We start from the raw sequence: 19,013 nt of genomic DNA on the forward strand, positions 1-19,013 counted from the left end.
CGGTACCGGTACTAGTTTTATTTTGTTGTATTTATCCGCGACACCTTAAAGGCCGGTCAATGAAAGTATTGTTGGGCATAAACCGGTCCGTGGCACAAAAAAAGGTTGGGGACCGCTGTCTTAGATGGAAAAGAGGATCTGATGTAATACAATTTAAGCAATACCAAGGGACAATCAGCAAACACACCCATTACTGCATGCTAAAGCAGCTTCTAATGGTCAGAAGTCAGTAACACAGAATCTGACTAGTCAACAGACTTGTCTAAAGCCACCATGGTAAAAACAACGACTTCACAACCATGCTAATAAGGACAAAATATAAACCTATTTACAAAAGGAAATATAATATTAGTTCTCTTAGTATTGATAAATTAAGTGTCTCAAATGACACTGCTTTAAGGAGGGACCGCAACACATCTGAATGTTGTTTTTTTTGTTTGACTGTTTTTTTTAATGTCCATCAATAATTAACAAGCCATAAGTTAATCACTGATACCAATTAGTCACCAAATTCCAGTTGATAAATTCTGGACATTTCCTGATATGAAATGTGTTGATATGGTGAATTCTAAAGACAATTTCTCCTCAGCTGTGAGAATGTTAGCATGACACTGGCAACGCACCAGCCCCAGCACAGATCAGAAAGTACAGTTAATTAGAGAAACTGCACACTGCAGCGGCTCACTAGATCACGTAGCTGACCTGACAGCGGTGGCAGGTCATCAGTGTGCTGTGCTGTGCCATGCCATCTGTTTACCTGTAAAAGCCAACTGCTCCCAATAGCTCTGCCAGCATAAGGATACCAATTTCTGTTCCCTTCTTCTTACAGTTTTGCTTGCCTCTCTGCTCCTGTGTTCATCATCGCCTAATTATGCAAGTTATTTTTGAGGCTATTTAATACACTAAGTTTAGAAGCACTCCTGAACTTGTCTTGTTTAAATACAACACCTCTCGTCTTTAGAGGACTCCTGCTGTCATATTTCGCTTTCTTTTAGTTGTCTCTTCATTAAAATTCACCAAGTGGGCACACGTCTGTCCCAGGCTCATCTGAGGATAAAGTAGATACAAGGTTGAGCTGACCTACCTTGAGCCACATAGTCATTTTATTCGAACATATAAGCCCCACAGTAAAGCACAAGTTGTCTCTATAGCTCTCTACAGCTCAAATAATTGCAGTTGGATTTTACTGACCCTTCTTCCTTTTAGCTCCTGTTAGCCATCTACCTTCATTAAAGTTATGCTTTGTGTCAGGTACATTAATTTGTAATGCAGATGTCAATTCATCAGAAAAGAACTGATGTATTTATAAAAGGTCACACATAAATTAGCATGTATTAATACTATAATTAGCTCAAATGAGGACACATCAAAAAAAACATTGTAAAAGTTCAGATGAGTAGGGAAAGTGTGAAATCAGATAAATAGAATTCAATCAGTGCTTCCTTATTGTTTGTTTTTGATGATTTGGTTTTCTTTTTTCCTGTAACAAAGACTGAATTCAAAATAAAAGTTTTGGAGTTAGATTTTTCTTAAAGTCTCAAAGGAGTAGGTGTGAACCTTCTGACGTATAAAGCAATTACAGCAGCAGTTTCTCAGGGGTTTGCTATTGATTTTTTTTCCCCTCTCTTTCTCGCCCTCTCGTGCTTCCTCCGTTTGATACACAGGCTTTTTCCCACGCATTAACAATTAGTATGCAGCAGTGAGGCTATAGGTGCACCAACTACGTAAGGAGAAGAACTCCAATATCACAAACAAACAGCAAAAGCACTGGTCATGCAAGGATGCACACATATTTTTATCAAGTGAGGGGATGGACTTTATTAGCTCAGTCAACGCTAATCACCTGACTTCAGCTATCTGTGTTGTGTTACAAGAGAAGAGACTCACATGTTAATAAACAGCAAAAGAAAAACAGCAATAGCTCTAGCAACATAACACCAAAGGAGCATTTTATATTTAATCTGGAGCTGTGGTAGTTGTCTGTCTTTTCAATTTCTAACTGAGAACAGGGTACAATGATGGGCTCGTTGCCATATTATGTACATCAAGCTAATTCAATAAGATGCATTACTTAGGAGACTAAAAGAGATGGATGCATGTACATAAAAATGAATTATATAAACAGGCCATGTTCAGATCAAGGGAGATCTGGGGCAAGCAATCAAAAAAATAGAATAAAAGCAGGAAATGAGGAGGATTGTGGGTTGATTTTTCAGGGTTATAACCACCAGAACAGCGATGGAGAGGGAAAGCCAGGTCTTCTAAACCTGAAGCAGTGCTCAAGCCATGAGGATGGCTTGCTATTTATAGTGGCAGATTTTTTATTCAAGAGGGTTCTGCTGTTGTGCATCTCTCACGGCTGTGCTGCCTCTCTCGCACCTCCTCTCTAGTCTGTTCATTCCCGCACACTGTGTTCCACAAATAAAGGAGGAGACGTCTTAAATTCCAGGTGCATTCACAAACAGTCACAACCACTATTGCTTAAAATACAGTGCAATCCACATGCCTTATGTAAGCCCATACGTTGTCCTTTTCCTCTGCACACCTCCCTCCCTCACAATCAGTATGACAGTGTTGCAGAGCAACGCCTACTTCAGTGACTCTCCACACCACCAGCCCACCTCCACCCTCCTCTGTCCCTCCTCCCACACAGGGACAGTGAAAGGGAATTCCTTATTACCTCAGCATTTGCCTCAAACATGTTTCATGACCCTGTACACATGACACTGGTAAATACGCCACACATTATAGTATCTTAGATGCTTTCATGTATACATTTTTTCTGTGCAAATGCAATCACATGTGATAAAATAAACTGTATACACACTAGAGGAAACTACCTTTCAGTCAACCTTAATACATCATATTTGCACTGTTGATGAGACATTGCTTAAAAATGCTTTAGGAACTTCACAAAAGTGATAATGCAATGTGTTATAACAAGAGTTAATTATAGCAGCAGCAATGGCTTCATGCTAAAAATCACACCTACAGCTACAGAAGCTACATCTCACCTACAAATTATTAACACCCAATGACAAAGACACACAAGCACATTCACTTACAGTGCACATCCTTCCTGTATTTAGAGTTCAGCTCTATGGATCTCGCGCCAAATCAGATCAGGTGTCTCAGATAAAACCAAATCATCGCAGGAGAATGAGCAGCAGAAGCAGATCTGGGCAACGCTGTCATTAGTTTTCTCTCCCCTATTACTACAAATAAATGTATCCCATTTCCTGCTGGAGTTGTAGGGTGTTTAAGGTCTTTCTTCCGTCTCTTCAGCTCGTTCAACTTTTGTCGTCTTCAAGCTTGCCGTGTTGTCTTCTTGTCTGTACACACTACCAGCTCAGTTTTCTTAATGGCTTTCATGAAAACGGTCAAAAAACTCTATTTCGACTGCCCCCTTTCTTTTTCTGAATGAAGCACAAGCACAGCAGTGAGAAAGAAAATCTTGCTTGTAAGCTGGCTCCCTCTCTCACTACCACGCTTATGCCATCATGCGCACAGTGTGCACCCCTCCCTTCTCCTCCGACCCTCCCTTTCGTGTGGATTCTGTCTCTCTCTCTCTCTTACAGGTCTTGTTTGCTCTCTGTCTTTGTGAAACAATATAATTGCAATGACAGGCAAACCATGGCGCGCAAGAAGCCAAGCTGTTTAAAGAGTTGCTTGGATCCGCTATAATGTCACTTGATACAACAGTAGCACCACTGAAAGCTTATAGTAAATGAATTAATATAAATAAATAGACTCTTTTACAGGTACAGGTTAAGGTTTGGAACTTTTTTTGCAATAATCAAACACCTGGAGACAGGCAGAAGCCACAGTCCCCATTCATCACTCATTATATGGAAAGTCTGAAGTCGTTGTCTTTGGCCTTTGTCTGGACAAACTAAATGAGTACTGACAGATGCTGGTGAACCAGACAACTGCTCCAATATATAAACAATTTAAAAAAAAATAAAGAGGAGGAAGGGAAGATGGAGTGAAATAATGAAACCACCTCATTAGCAAGGAAAAGCCTTAATGCAACAAGACAACACATTTGCATGTTTTCCCAGTAGCCCCCACTGCAAATGACAGCTGAAAGATGCAGTGGAGGGAAATTATGCAGTCAAAAGTTCAGCATCAAGGAAAACATTAGGAGGATTATCTGTCTCATGGTTTCTGGCTTGACAGTATGTGACCAGGCTTTATAGAGCAAAATTTAAAGAAAAATGTTAGACTGTGGTCCCTCTAGAAATTGTATTCATGCAGCTGTGAAAAAAAGACAAGGCTTTGATTGTTCAATCATTAGTCGAAAGTCATTTGAATATCAACTCACAACTTGCAGACAAAGGAGCACGCGATGCAAGTTAGACTGCACATCCTTAGTTTGCTAAAAAATTAAAAATTTAAAGGAAAAAAACAAGAACATAGTGCAACATAAAAAGGCCTCGATGTCTACACACGATTTCAGGTTTTAGATGGCTGCAGGGTTCTTTGCATGAGAAATACTAACAGCTTCACCAAGTTTCACTTCATGCAAGTTATAACACAATCCAGGAGATAAGTCGATCATTAATATTAAGTCTACAATTAAGAGAAGATTTCATAAAGGCAAGTAAAAAACTATTTAAAACAGACTCTACTAAAAGATGCACGCCATAGGATTGGACTTCAAGAAGTTGAAGATGAAGAAGTTGAAGAAGAAGAAGAAAAATGGTGCACATTGTTTTGTGGGGAGTTCTACCCCCGTCCATCATGGATACTTGCATGCAATTGACATATAGGCCTGTTTAAATGCATATCAGAATATCATTTTCACCAGTTTCACAGATCAGTGTTACATTTCTAGTCAGCTAAAAGTCTCAGTAAATCTTGTTTTCTCAAAGATTTACTGAGAAATCTTTGAGAAAACAAAGTGTCCAATCTTTTATGTGTCCAATCTTTTATTCAAATAGAACAAAACTGTTTTAACCCTTTCCTCTTATAAATGCAACCTCCTCTGGACCCTTGATATCACTGACACATCAGCATATATATCCATAAGATGTGGTTTGATGACCATTAGAACAATTTCTATGTTTTTTCCAGGCGTATCTGCGTAGGCAGAGACCACCCTTACTGACTTCTGATGCAAACCCAGTTGTTTTGTTCTGTGATCAGGCATGAAATATGACAGAAAGCACTCAGTTCAGAAAATAGCTTCAAGGATTACTTCTAGTAGCCTTTCAGGTAAAGAGTTACAGTACTACAAATTCACGCAGAAACAGAAACAACCCTCCAACAGCAACTTGAGTACTCTGAGCTTTGTTACTTTTATAGTACATGTAGTAATTATTAGGTTGTTCTGTAATGCTTTTCTCCTGCTTTGGGAGAGGGCAGTTTATGTTCAAATATATATCTAGACTCACATCAATCCTCGATATTTATTTCATTTATTATTTCATAATTTAAATCAAACTATCAAAATGTGATTTCAGTGCAGAGTTCAGCTTTAAGGCTGACGATATACATAGTGCCACCTCTGCAAAGACACAAAAGTAATTAGACAACTGACTGACATGCAGATTCATGGCCAGGTGAAGTCTGTTCCCTCATTTTGCGATGACAAATTCAACATCAAAAATCTGAGATTATTTTCAAGTGCATATAATAACTATTCACTGTTCACTCTTAATACGAGGTATTTGGTCACATACTGTCAATTAAGGTACAAAAATAAATAAACCTGTCCATGAGAGACAGAAAAACTGAGAAATGGCAAAATCAGCAGAAATCACTGACCAGCTCAGCAACACCAGAAACGCCCTAAAAGCGCCCCCCCTCATCTGGGACTCTCCTCAGCTCTTTCTGGGACAGTGGCACGGCTGCCCCTCTGTTGGTCTTCCTTGGTCTCTTGTGTTCTGGGGGCCTCTGGATGTCTGGAGTTTTGATCTCCTCCATACCTGCTTCATGCCCTGGAGGACGGGGCAGTGGCCCCCCACACCCTCTAGCAGATCATTACATGAGGGAACCTTTTAAGAAAACAAGCGCGTCCATGCTCACAGGTGTACACACGGGTGATCACACACACAAACTACACCCTTTTTGGCTCCTACCTCAATGCACACTGTGCTGTCGATCTTACGTGCTGCACAATAATGTTTAATATTTAGTATTTACTGTCATATTCCCATATATCATTGTGATGTTGTTTATTGTATTACTCTCGTTTTCTTCTGCTTGTTTTCTTTTTTCTTTCTCAACAGGTGATCCAGGTGATCGATACATGTATTTTTTTTTTTTTTTTTGGCTTATTCTGTTTTTTGTTTTTTGCCCTTCTCCCCCGTCCCTCTTCTCAACTGTTTTTCTTTCCCTCTTTCTTTCTCCCTTTTCTTTCCCCCAGTCAAGTCTGTCCCGTATTCAGCAAGTGAAAATAAAATAAAGAATAAAAGGCGAATCAAATGGACCATTACGGCAAAGCTGGGATGGTCAATTTGGTAAAGAAAATCCGTTGGGCATCTTTCTTCGCCTTTAGACAATAATTCTGATGGCAAAAGAGCCAAACGGGACAGGCAAAAAAAAAAAAAAAAAAAAGAAAAAGAAACGCCCTAAAAGGGTGGAAACCAAATGAAGTAAATAATCGCAGAATTCTTTCCATGGTTAAGAAATATCTTTCACAACATTTACCTAACTCAAGCATATTCAAAGAGGTATCACTGTCAGAGTTTAAAAGAGATACACAGGGTATTTAAATACAGAGGGTTTACAGCAGTTGTGCAATACATGGATTACACTCAACAACAAGAAAGCTAGAATACATTTTGCCAGAAAACATCTAAAACCTGAACGTAGAACCTGCCCAGATCTGGGGGAAAAAAAATATTTGGACAGATAAAATAAATCAAGCACAGCTTGCGCTATAATGATGGGAAGACAAACTGAAAAGGTAATGAATGACTTATGATCCTTAGCATAGGGCTGTTAGATATGACTAAAATCTCTTATCCCGATATAAAACATCTATCATCCGATAACGATATAAATCACAAAAATTTAACATTTTCTGTCAATTCTGTGAATCTCGGGTTGCTGAAGTGTTTCCAGGTGGTCGTGTACCTGGAGTTGAGTGTTTTAACCGATGCATGAAACTACACATTTTTAGACATAGGTTGTATCGGCTGCTGTTTCCTTGGTGAGTATTTATTACACAGCGTGCTGCGGGGAAAGCCTGTTCTAACATTTGAGTCTAAGGTTTATTTTTTAACACCTGACGGCTCCTTTTTGCTTTTCATCCGTAAATACTCTGCATACTTTTTCACGTGATTCAGTTTATTTTGAAAATTCTCAACAGGATCTTGAGCTTTATTATGAAAGGTTTATGTGGAAAATAAACAAGCGGACATGCGATGGTTTTACCGTCGTTGTTGCTAACGACAACGCATAAAAACAGGCGCTTCTCCGTCTGTTGTGTGGTTATATTAAATATAAGAGAAAGAGAGAACTTTAATAAATTAATATAGCCACTACAGTGACCATCAAAACGATGAGAAAATGTTGCCGTAAACAATTTATTTTGCAACACTACGAAACAAATGATAGCGTAAAATTAAACTATAGACGTTTTTATATCGTCATCCGATATATATCGTTATATCGAACAGCCCTACCTTAGCATGCCATATTATCTGTCAAATCTGGCATGAGCATGTATGGTTGCCAGTGGAACCGGTCCACTAGTGTTTATTGATGATGATAAAAGTAGTAGGAGGAGGATGAACTAAGTGTACAAGGCTATAGTCTCTGCTCAGATTCAAATCCTACAAAACTGAACATCACTCCACGGAGTGAATGGATAATGAATTACAACAGACTACGGTACAAATGCAACCTAAGAGTTTCTTCAGTGGCCAAGCCAGCCACCTGACCTCAACTTAAAGCATGCTTTTCACCTACTGAAGATAAACCTGAAGGCAGAAAAACCCACAAACAAGCAGCAACTAAAGGTGGCTGCAGAACAGGCTGGCAGAGCATCTCAAGTGAGATTTAGTGGTGTCCAGGGGTTTTTGACTTCAGGCAGTCACTAAAATCACGTCATCTTTGCCCAGGTATTTAAAATGATCATTTTTATATTTCAAATGGTGTTAGTCCAGTCACTTTTGAGCCTCTGAAAATGTATTATTATGAAAAACGCCAAAACATTCCAAACAATTAATGCAATGTGTTTGTTAAACCCCTTGTAGTGACAATAAAAGTTTGCACTTCACTTACATCTTGACTATCTGATTTAAAATCCACTGTGGTGGTGTAAAGAGGAAAAATTACAAACATTGTGCCATAGCCCATCCACTTATGCACTTAACTGTACAATAAATTTCCCTTTAAAGTCAAAACACTGAGCAGAAGATCAGTACTGTGGCTCAGTGGTTAGTAGCATCACCTAACATTTCAGAGGGCCCTGCAAAACATAAGCAGCCAGAGAAATTTAATAAACAGCTGTTTAGCATCAAACTTCTTTTCTAGCATTGCTTAATTTAAGACACCAGACTTACCCAACAAATGATTCTACAATCCTAGCATGGCCTTGAAAAAAGGTTCATCTCAGGCTAACAACATGACTGGGATAAAATGCATTGCATGGACTAATGCCTCATAACCTGTCCTGTCACTTCTTCAGCCAGGTAGCTTCTTTCACAGATCAGTAAGAGAAGGGCTTAGAAAGAAGGAAGAAGAAAGGGGAGGGGCTGAGTGAGGATCAGTAGCCAAAGATACCACAGATAGACTGAGTGGGAACACAACCACCTTACAAGATGCTGCCATTTCTGCATGCAGCATAGCTAAGCTAAAGCTATTATGAAACACTTGGAAAGCTGTTGTTATTTACACTGCAAATATTCAAAGCAGTCATAACAAGTTTTTACTAAAACACCTTTATTTAGGCAAACCCACCTTATCTACTGTGATTCTGCATGGTCTGAGGACTGTGAGCCATATCCTTTACTAAATAAAGGCTACTAACAAATGCAAAAAAACATCCAGCTTTGCAATAAAGTATACTAAAGTTAGTCAAGCTGATGTACCAATCTGAGGCCTGACTTATAACCATGTCACCTCCCTTCTGCTTTGATCGATAATTTACATCAAAGCAAGCAATGGAGGACAGTAATGGAAAAAGAAGACTGACAAACACTTAGTGTAGAAGACATCATGAGAAAATGAGTTCAGAAAACTAAGAACAGGTGAAGGGGGAACAAATGAAGATGGAGAGAAACAGAAGCAGGAGCGGTTAAGAGCAGAGACAGATAGGAGCAGCAGCAACAGCACCACGCTTGGTGCTTTGGCAGAGATCTATAAATAGCTCTTCAAATCTCTCTAGAAAAAGCCACTCTTCTGCTTATGCTGCTGCAAACAGAGATTCAGAGGCAGAAGCAGATATGGATATCTGAGCGATAAATACAGATATAATCTTATTGGATAAGTTTCTTTTTTTAATTACTCTAGGTTTAAAATATGCTTACAATGGCCATCTTGGCTTGTATGAATACATGAATGCAGAAAGCAAATACATTAAAGTGAGCAAGTTAGCATAAAAACCACATGATCTACTAGAATAGGCGAAAGCACCCTGCAAACCACAATAAACACGAACATGAAATTACATATACTTAACAGATAGTAATCAACAAATTTCCTGATTTTCATAAAATTCCATAAGCAATCGATGCTTCACAGTTTCATGAATTTATGTATATGCACAAAGATCCACAGGCTGCAGGGTATAAGGGAGGGAAATATGTTGACAGAGAGGCAGGTTACTCCATCTTTCTCATTGGTGGCCTTAGCAACAGTAGACTGTTGATTCAATGACTCACCTCCTACAGATCTTACAATGGACCATACTTTTCAATGATACTGCCCTGACACCAACAATCATACTCTGTGTTGCTTACAAAATATTTAAGAGAATAAAGCTGTATTAGGGAAAAAATTGATGATAAAGTAGTAACAGTGCTTTAAACCAGAAAAACTAACATTGTTTTATTGGGGTTATCATCTTTGACTACTATTAATCTAACTGGGAAGCATTTTTATGACAATCTCAACATCAAATGGAACTAAAATGGAAGTCCCTGCTTGCCGCTTATCAGTTCTCATTGTCACATGACTAGCCAACACCAATTGATATGTATGGGGGGGGGGGGGGGTTTGTTGTTTTCCCAGGCACACATGTCATTTTCCCAGAGCAGATGTTTGAACCACTTCTATGCTGTGATCCCACCTTGTTTTCACAGCACTGTTGCTGCCTATTTTAGGATTGAGTTTCAAAAAAGTAAGGCTAAAGCCAAGACTCTGAGAGTGATAACCAAGTGTGAAGTATGTCTTGAGAAAACCCCACTGTTTTCTCGATCACTTACAACAATGCGTTTTACAGACAATTTACTGGGGCACAAATCTCTAGCCAGCTCTGAGTCACTAAAAATGAATTAAGACTGGAAGAGCCAAGGCTTAAAATCACTGATATTTACTTAGTCTTGAATGCCAAAAAGCAAGCTAATGAAAACACTTAATACAATACAACCTTAAATTGCTTAGTACTGTAGTACAACCTGCATTCCGCCATGCAACCCACCGGCACTCAGTCCTATAAAAACACTACAGCTCTGTAACTTTCCGTTGGTTTGTATTAATATCTCAACCTTGTTAGCTGACGTTTCTAGTCTTGAGTTGTTATATGAGAGTCACACACGTCAATAAATAAAACTTTGTTGTATCCAGTGTGTGTTTTGAGTATGACTTCAATGAAGAGCCATAAGCAATTAACAATTACTTAATTTTGATTCATCCAGATAGTTAATCGCTTCGGAAAAGCAAATATTCCCAGGGTTTTAGTGAACCTTCTCGGTCACGATTGGAAGGATAAAATGTTAACATGGCCATCTCGTGCCTGGCATAGAGAAGGCGGACTTTAAAGATGGTGCTTGACGTTGCGTTACATATTAAAGATAGTGGCTCTTGAGTCATCTTCGCGGGTTCGGCTTACCGTGTTGTTGGCAGTATGTCTTGAGTTACGTGGAGAATCCTTCAACTTGGGTCTGTAGAAGACAGACGGCAGTTTGGTCAGAGTCGTAGCTGTGCAGCTGACTGAAAATATTAGCTTGCCTCTATGCTAACAATAGCTAGCTCACAGCATTAGCCTGCCTCGTCCGGCGTGTATAATTAGCTACCTAGCTAATACTAGCCCGCTAGCTAGCCTTTTCTTTTTAGTGGACGCTAGCTACTCAGCGTCCATGAAACACAGCGTTAATATTACAACTCGCTGTTCAATAAGAGTGTGCCGTGTCACAGAATGGCGAAACTTGCTGTGAACATGTACGAGCACTGTCAGGTCTCAAAATAGAAGGTGCTAGCTAGTACGGTTAGCAAGCTTTCCAAATGACTTACCGATGCTAATATAATGGTGCTGCTAGCTTGAGTTGGCTCACCACGACCCCGACTGTCAAAATAGCGCCGCGTGAGGGGAGAGCAGCATGGACGTTAATGCGAGATAGCAAGCGCTGAAGAACACGGCGGTCGAGTCCGACGCAGGAATACTGCTAAATAACAACAAAACCCTAAAGAATAAATGACACAAAACTAAAGAAAAAAGAAACAAAACGCTATTCCCCCGTCAGGGCTCCGGCTTGTGTGTGTTAGCGTCACTTTTTTCCCCTCACCGACAGTTGACGTCAGCGGCGTACCTCCTAGTCGTACGGATACGTAGCCTACAGGATGCATGAGAACTTTGTTTTGTGCATCAAGCGTTAAAATGTAATATGCAGTTTCGTTACATCTCAGTGATGTATGTTTGAAATTCTATTACTGGGATGTAATTTGACAGCTGTCCACTTCTGTAGGAGATGTGTCATTCAAAGTTGTTTAAATACTATAAAATGTAACGATTTCACATTTCTTAAGATGATATTTTTCTTCTTATAGCCTTTAACATCTAGTCTATCTAATAAACATTTAATATCAATATATATATATATATATATATTATTTGTATTCACGGCAGTAGTTAAAAATATGCTGGTTTTAACCTTATTTTTCAAACCTCCCTAGGAAAAATACTGACAATTCTAGGTAATACATGTAACGTGTTTATTTGATTTAACTTTACGTTTAAATTAGTCAAATGTATTGGGCACATTCTTTGACACCACCTGGTGAGGTCAGTTGTAATTCTCAAAATGCCCCACACGTGGGCAGGCAAGTACTCCTTTAACATGATAAGGCCTTGACTCACATTTAACACTAAACGTGAACACAAAGAAAATAAAAGAAATAAAAATGCGTGCAACCCGTGTTGTGATCCATACAGTTTATGTTTGTGGAGATGTGCGCACAATCAACACGTGACCGCTTTAGGATAATCTGTTTCACAACTATTATTTCCATGTGCATATGCATGTAGTTTATGTGTTAAATGATTGTGGAAGTCATTGTTTTTCCTGCTCACACTGGACCTGGACCCCGACATGATGAAAAGAGGGTCACTTTAACGTATTTCTGCCTATTTAAGTGCATACACTGTCCGGCTTATTGACAGCGTTATCTTTAGTAGACCATGTCAAGCTGGCTCAGCACTTTTGTGAGAACCCAGACAGACAAATCATGTACCGACATGAAGGCAGGGTTCGCCTTTTCCCAGCTTTCTCTTTCTCGCCTTCAAACACACACACACACATACACACGAGGCATCGTTTTACTGCACGACATTATGACACCTTGCAGGAAACATGACGGAACGTGTTTCAAATACCGCATTAAACTTTCCGCCTCATATCCTCGAGTGTTTTCGGTCAGGTTAAGCTAAAGCCCACGGATTCAATTGCTTGGTGTCTGTGGGACACGAATATTCTGTAAGTAGGTTAAAGGGCAGAGAATTTCAACTTTGATCGACAAGTGCGCTGGCAGGTTACGTATCAGTGGCACTGAAGTGGAGAAACGTGGCACAGAAAATACCTGTTGTGATAAACTCAAGACCTTATCGGGCTTTCCCGATATGTGTCCAAACCAGCCATGGACTTGCGTAGTAATTAATCTAAAGCAGCGTGTGATATCATGTAGCACGTGTATGCAGTGACTGTGAGACAGTAACCTACATGTGAACGCGTGTTGCGTGCTTGTTTGTTGCGTGTGCCCGTGCGTGTGTTGTGAGAGAGGACAGAGGTGTTTTGCCAGTAATTTCCAAGCTTCCCGATGCGCTCATTGGTGCATCCTTCCAACGTGTCACCAGTTTTGGTGGATTACCCCAGATATCTTTACCATCAGGAGGGTGAAACATCACTCAGCTCTCTTCACGAGCTACCAACAAGGACCTCTGACGTTTGGGAGACTTTCTTTCGCAAAGAACAACTCAGAAGGGGAAGGATTTGAAGATTTTTTTATTGGTTGTCCAGTTTAGAAGTCTAGACGTTTATTAGTTACCTCAGCCCGAGTACAAATACGCAGTTATTTACTTTAAGATCGAAGATGGCCATGTCTTTGTCACTCTCAGCGTTCCTCCTGTTGGCACCGTTGCTGTTTAAGGGTCTCTGGGTCAGTGGCTCCCCGGGCTGCGCGTCTTGCAGGTTGTCAGCGATGGATAAGGACGCAGAGGAAAGGATGATGATAGAATTCGCCAAGCAGCAACTTTTGGACAAATTGCACCTGAAAGAGAAACCAAACATCACTCACACCGTGCCCCGGGTCGCGCTCCTCACGGCGCTGCGCAAACTTCACTCGGGGCGCGTCAGACAGGATGGTACCCTTGAACTAGAAAACAATATACCAACCAGAGATCAAGCCTATGAAATAGTGAGCTTTGCAGATATAAGTAAGTCTTGTATCCACTTTCTATGCTATAAAGCTGTTTTCGCATGGCACAATAACGCTACGGGAGAGCGCGTTGTGATTAATAAGGTCTCTTTTCCTGCGTAAGATATTAACATAAGGCTAGGGTTCCCTGAACTATTATATTGTAATATTAAGGATCCAAGTATCTATCGTTACTTATATGCAAAAAGGTTTGCTCCCCTTGGGCAAACTACACATTTTATTGCCTTTTAAAGTGGAAATACACGAACTGGTGGTAAGCAGGCTTTAAAAGGAATCTATCTTTCAGTGTTACATTGTTGCACTTTTAACAAGATTTACATAGGAAAGTAATAAAAAGTGAATTTACGTAATTTCGTGCAGGTTGTGGTGATAGGATTGTGATTTGGAGTTGGGTGGCAGACAAAGAGGACAAGAATGAATATGTAAATCAAAATCTGTATGAAGTGCATAGACAGCTTCTGCAAAGAGGAGTGCAAATGACTACAAGCCCTCTCTCAGAAGGTTTCTGTTGCTGGGGTCTCCAAAATCTGTTATACATATTCACAACATAAAATGCAACGGTGCATTTAAATTTGATGAAGTCTGAAGATGGCTGCTTGCTCCAGGACTTGCATTTTGGTCTTTATATTTAAAATCAAATGCACATGTAGTCTGCCTAAACCTTTAAATACAATATCCCTTGTGCTGTGTTGTAGGAAAAGTTAACCATAAGGTAAAATGCTTAAAACAGTGAAAGAGGGTTGATACTTCCATTAATTTTATAAGGGTAAGAAAGGTGATGAGCTATGAAGTTTTTCCAAATATTAACATTATGTGTTTTTCTTAATTGTCATTGTTTCATAGATGATGCAAAGAGCAGTGACAAGGCAAGCCTTAGCCTTACCTTTCAGTTTCTGCAGGAACGTGGCCAAAGTATCCAGGTCCTCCAGTCCTCTTTGTGGATCTATGCCCGTGCCTCTGAGGACCCACAACGGAACTCTCGTCTCCTTGCCCAGGTTTTCCTCTCCGTAGATGGTGACATCTCAGGCTCTAATCGGACCTTGGTGATGGAAAAGATGTTGCACGTCAAGGAGAGTAACTGGCACACTTTCTCTGTCACCCACACCCTGCAAACCTTCTTGGATGGGGGCCAACATCGGCTGCAGCTGGAGGTCACCTGCGAAGAAGACGGACAGAACCTTTGCTCCCTAGATGGCTCTGCTGAAACCCCCTACCAGCCCTTCCTGGTGGCTCAGGTGCGTCTCCGTGATGACCACTCCAAGCATTTGCTCAGGAAGCGCTCAGTGCGTTGCGGTGACGATGTAACAGTCTGCTGCAAGAGAGACTTCTACATCAAGTTTAAAGACATCCAGTGGGATGAGTGGATCATTGCGCCTGAAGGCTACCATATGAACTACTGCATGGGACATTGCCCCCAACATCTGTCCGGTTCCCCAGGTATAGCATCCTCATTCCATGCCACTGTCTTCAGCCAACTCAAAGTCAATGGTATTAACACAGCTACAGCCTCATGCTGCGTTCCCACAGAGCGTCGACCACTCTCCATGGTTTACTTCAACTCTCAGCACAGCATTGTCAAAACAGATGTCCCTGACATGATAGTGGAGACCTGTGGATGCACATAAAAAATTGAGTATTACTATTAGTGGTATAATTAATTATTTTCTTGAGTGTATTGTAGACAAGTTGACTTAAAGAAACACAAATTTGACCAACTTTGGACAAACAACTTTTACACAGAGTACTTAAAATGAGAAATGCCCACCCAAAAGACTTTTGAATTATCGACAGAGGATGTTACTAGACTTTACAAATACAAACACGATTGTTTTATAGCAGTTACTCAATAGGTGTGTTGTGTGTATTTTTACATAAACGTATAAATTAACACTCTAGGTTTACATTAAGAAAATTATGGGCGCAAAAAGAATATTATGAGTATATAAGTATTATGTTCTAAAGAAATAGGTATTGATACAGTTTACTGCTTGTAGTAACTTTTAATTTATTTCTAAACTCTTGTAGTCAGTATTTAAAGAATCTCAAATGCATTTCAGTGCCTAGAGGTGAGCAAATACGCTAAGTCTGGATGCAGATACATTTATTCTTTCATACGTCGGAGACAAAAATCAAAGAGCAGCACTAAAATATGAAAGACTCAATAATAAAGTTTAGATTTCAATGCAAAAAAATACAGTGAATACAAAAGTGCAGTAATGATATCAGGTTCCATTTTCAAACTTATATAAGCCCATAAAGTCTTGCATTAATTAATTTTCACTTTTGTCATTTGTACCTTACGACTTTTACTTTTCACATGCTGCCGGGATGAAGTTCAAAGATGCACTAATTTCTTTCCTAATTCATTGTATGTTTTATAGTCTGTTTTGTGTTATAATCAGTGTCCAAATGTAAAAAAAAAAATTATATATATATTCTATACTTTCATTTTTACCTAACTATTTTTTTCATTGTAAATCTTCATCCACCTAAATGCTGCTGTTTTACAGAAATGCTTTCAAAGAAATGAAAAACTTTTAAAGCGTGCCTTTTTCTTTAACTTCTGATGACATTAAAGCAAATGCATTTACATTCCACAAATACTTTGATCACATTGTGAGGCTGCGAGGGGAACAAGTTGTTGTTACAATGCAAGAAATCTGGACTGATTTCTGTCAAAGGGTACCCCATGCTGCATGCAGCTGGAATATGTTTAATCAGCATCTCCACTGTATTATTTACACAACCTGGCTTATCATTTGGGCAACTGTGGCTCTAACAGCATATGAATCCAAGGTTATTCTCAGCAATGTGAGCAAACATTTAGCTATTGCTTCAGTGTCAGGTGAAGGTCTGGAGGGGAGGCGGGTCAGTGAGCATGTGCTGCTGCACGCTGACATTTTTTAGCTCTCAAAGTCTAAAGATTGCAAAATTTCATGCTTTCCAGGTGGAGGCAGTCTTGTTTCTTTCATATGCAGGAAATATCGTACACATGCATAATTTATGCTTCATAATTTCACAATCTTTGCATAGCTGTATAGTTTTAACTGTATAGCAGAATGTCTATTGGAACATTACCAAGTAAAGCAAATGTTTACCTATTTCCATACTAAAATCACAGTACAGTTTAAATTTGGTGGGAAACGGTGCAAACTGAGATCTACTCAAGGAAGGGGAAAATGAAAACAGCAGTACAACAACGAGAACGCAAAGGAGCTCAGCAATAGATTTATTTTTTTTTTAGTTCCCCCAACTTTGAACCTGGAAGAGTGTTAATAAATTAATGTCTATACCCAGGGTTTCTTTACTTCTACCTGTATTAACACTGTGTTCATCTTGGCTGTATTGATATACTATATGTCTTACGGACTTGGATTTTACAGCCATAATGCAAAGGAAACAATTGAAACAGTGCATGGGGGAATTTTTTACCAAAGACCATAAAAACCGTTTTATTTTATTTTGTGCTGATATTTGATAAACTATTTTCACCTCTATCTTTCTTGCCTCTATGAGCTGCTCTTGTATTAAAGCAATTTACTTTACACCTGTGTGAAATAATTATAAAACTGTTGTATTTTAATATTATGATTGATATTGTAGGCACTTCTTGTCCAAGACTCAATGTGACATTGAAGTGCCATTGCAACATATCTTATTAAGCACTTTATCACCCTACTGTATTTTAGAGTGTGCTGACAGCTCTATTACTGTACTTAATGCATCAGGTTGGCATTACCTGAAATACCTAAAAGCGGGCCTACAGAAAGAAAATGTCAATTTTCAAAGTTCTAGTTGTTTTTAAAAGTGTGTGTGTGTGTGTGTGTGTGTGTGTGTGTGTGTGTGTGTGTGTGTGTGTGTGTGTGTACTTTTGGAGCATTCACAGAATGCAAGAATTTGAATTCTGTTTCAATTGAAAATTTGTAATCATTGTTGTTATTTTTGTATCATATTATTTTATTTTATGTAAATGAAAAATTTGTAAGAGCAAATGCAATTCAGAAATGCCAGTGTGTGATAAAATGTCATGATTCTATTTTTAATTAATAAATAAATCTATATTTTAAACAGACTAAATTGCTTCATTGTATTTTATTGTATAAATGGCATTTTATTGTATGTGTCTTATTCTTAAGCCACAACACACTGCAGTGTACAGCAAAAGCAGTACTGGTTATTAGGTAAATTAAGCCAACTGTAGCAGCAAAATAGTAATGTAAGTACAGCACTGTGCAACAGCCTTGAGCCCATCGTTCCTCCCATTGCTTTAGTTGAACCTACAAAAATGACAAAGATAAAACAGACTTAAAAAGAGCATTTTTGCACCAACAACCTGATTCCCAAAGACCTGTTAGATGAAACCTTGGCATATCTCAGCATGGTAGTGTGTTCTTAAAATAAATCTGATGAAACTGAACAAATCAAAGACAAAACAATAAGTGGCAAACTTTAAAAAAAAAAAAAGGCATCCACAGCAGATGATCAGTTTCTGATGTTAACAAAGACGGGAAAGAATCCAGCAAAAACCTGAAACAGAACCTGAGAGATGCATCTGACCCTTTAATTAATCTAATAATCACCAAAGCCTCACCAGAAATGGTCTGGAGAAAATGCTGAGGTATATCAGATTACTGGCTTAAAATCAGTGGCAAAAGGTCTTATGGGTTGTTGTAGCTCATGAGGTAGAGCAGGTCCATCTACTGACTGGAAGGTTAGTGGTTTGATCCCTGGCTCCCCCAGTCTCCATGCCAAGTATCCTTGGGCAAGATCTCCGATGCAGCCATCAGAGACTGAATGTGTGTGAATGTTAGCTAGAAAGCACTGAAAAGCTTAGAAGAAAGCACTTGTGTGAATGGGTGAATGTGGCATGATGTATAAAGCCTGTGACTGCTCCGGGAGAGCAGACAAGCGCTATATAAGGTTCAGTCCATGATTAATTTTAACTTTTTGGTTCAGGTCAGCAGAGAGGTACAACATCAAGCGTCTATACCCATCTATAAGATGTGGTGGAGGTGCTGTCGTGGTTTAGGGCTGCATTTCAGTCAGTGGTGTTGGGGATCTTGTCAACATTCCTCCCTTGGTTCTGCTGCAATAGGCTTAGGCTGCTGGGGGCTCCCATGATGCACTGAGTGTTTCATCTTCACTCACCTTTTCCCTTCACTCTGCATTTAATCATTAACTATTATTAA

The 19,013-nt window shown here is 39.4% G+C and overlaps 2 protein-coding genes across 13 annotated transcripts in view; one reads left to right on the forward strand and one right to left on the reverse strand.

The window, feature by feature from the left end:
• The window catches only part of r3hdm2 (R3H domain containing 2), a 56,403-nt gene extending 44,713 nt beyond the window's left edge, over positions 1–11,690 (reverse strand). For all 12 annotated transcript variants that reach the window (XM_087841030.1, XM_087841025.1, XM_087841023.1 and 9 more), the window contains exons 1-2: positions 11,407–11,690; positions 11,006–11,057 (exon numbers count right to left, since the gene is read on the reverse strand). The gene's annotated coding sequence lies outside the window, so the exon portion shown is untranslated. The remainder of the gene's footprint in view (positions 1–11,005; positions 11,058–11,406) is intronic.
• Positions 11,691–13,197: 1,507 nt separating this feature from the next.
• Positions 13,198–17,124, forward strand: LOC102786712 (inhibin beta B chain). The gene is made up of 2 exons (XM_006782740.3): positions 13,198–13,822; positions 14,668–17,124. The coding sequence occupies exons 1-2, from the start codon at positions 13,480–13,482 to the stop codon at positions 15,447–15,449; spliced, it is 1,125 nt and encodes a 374-aa protein (XP_006782803.1). The 5' UTR covers positions 13,198–13,479; the 3' UTR covers positions 15,450–17,124.
• The last annotated feature ends 1,889 nt before the right edge of the window (positions 17,125–19,013 follow it).

The sequence above is a fragment of the Neolamprologus brichardi genome, chromosome 5 (genome assembly GCF_056152115.1).
Source record: "Neolamprologus brichardi isolate AB-2024 chromosome 5, ASM5615211v1, whole genome shotgun sequence".
NCBI classification, from domain to species: domain Eukaryota; kingdom Metazoa; phylum Chordata; class Actinopteri; order Cichliformes; family Cichlidae; genus Neolamprologus; species Neolamprologus brichardi.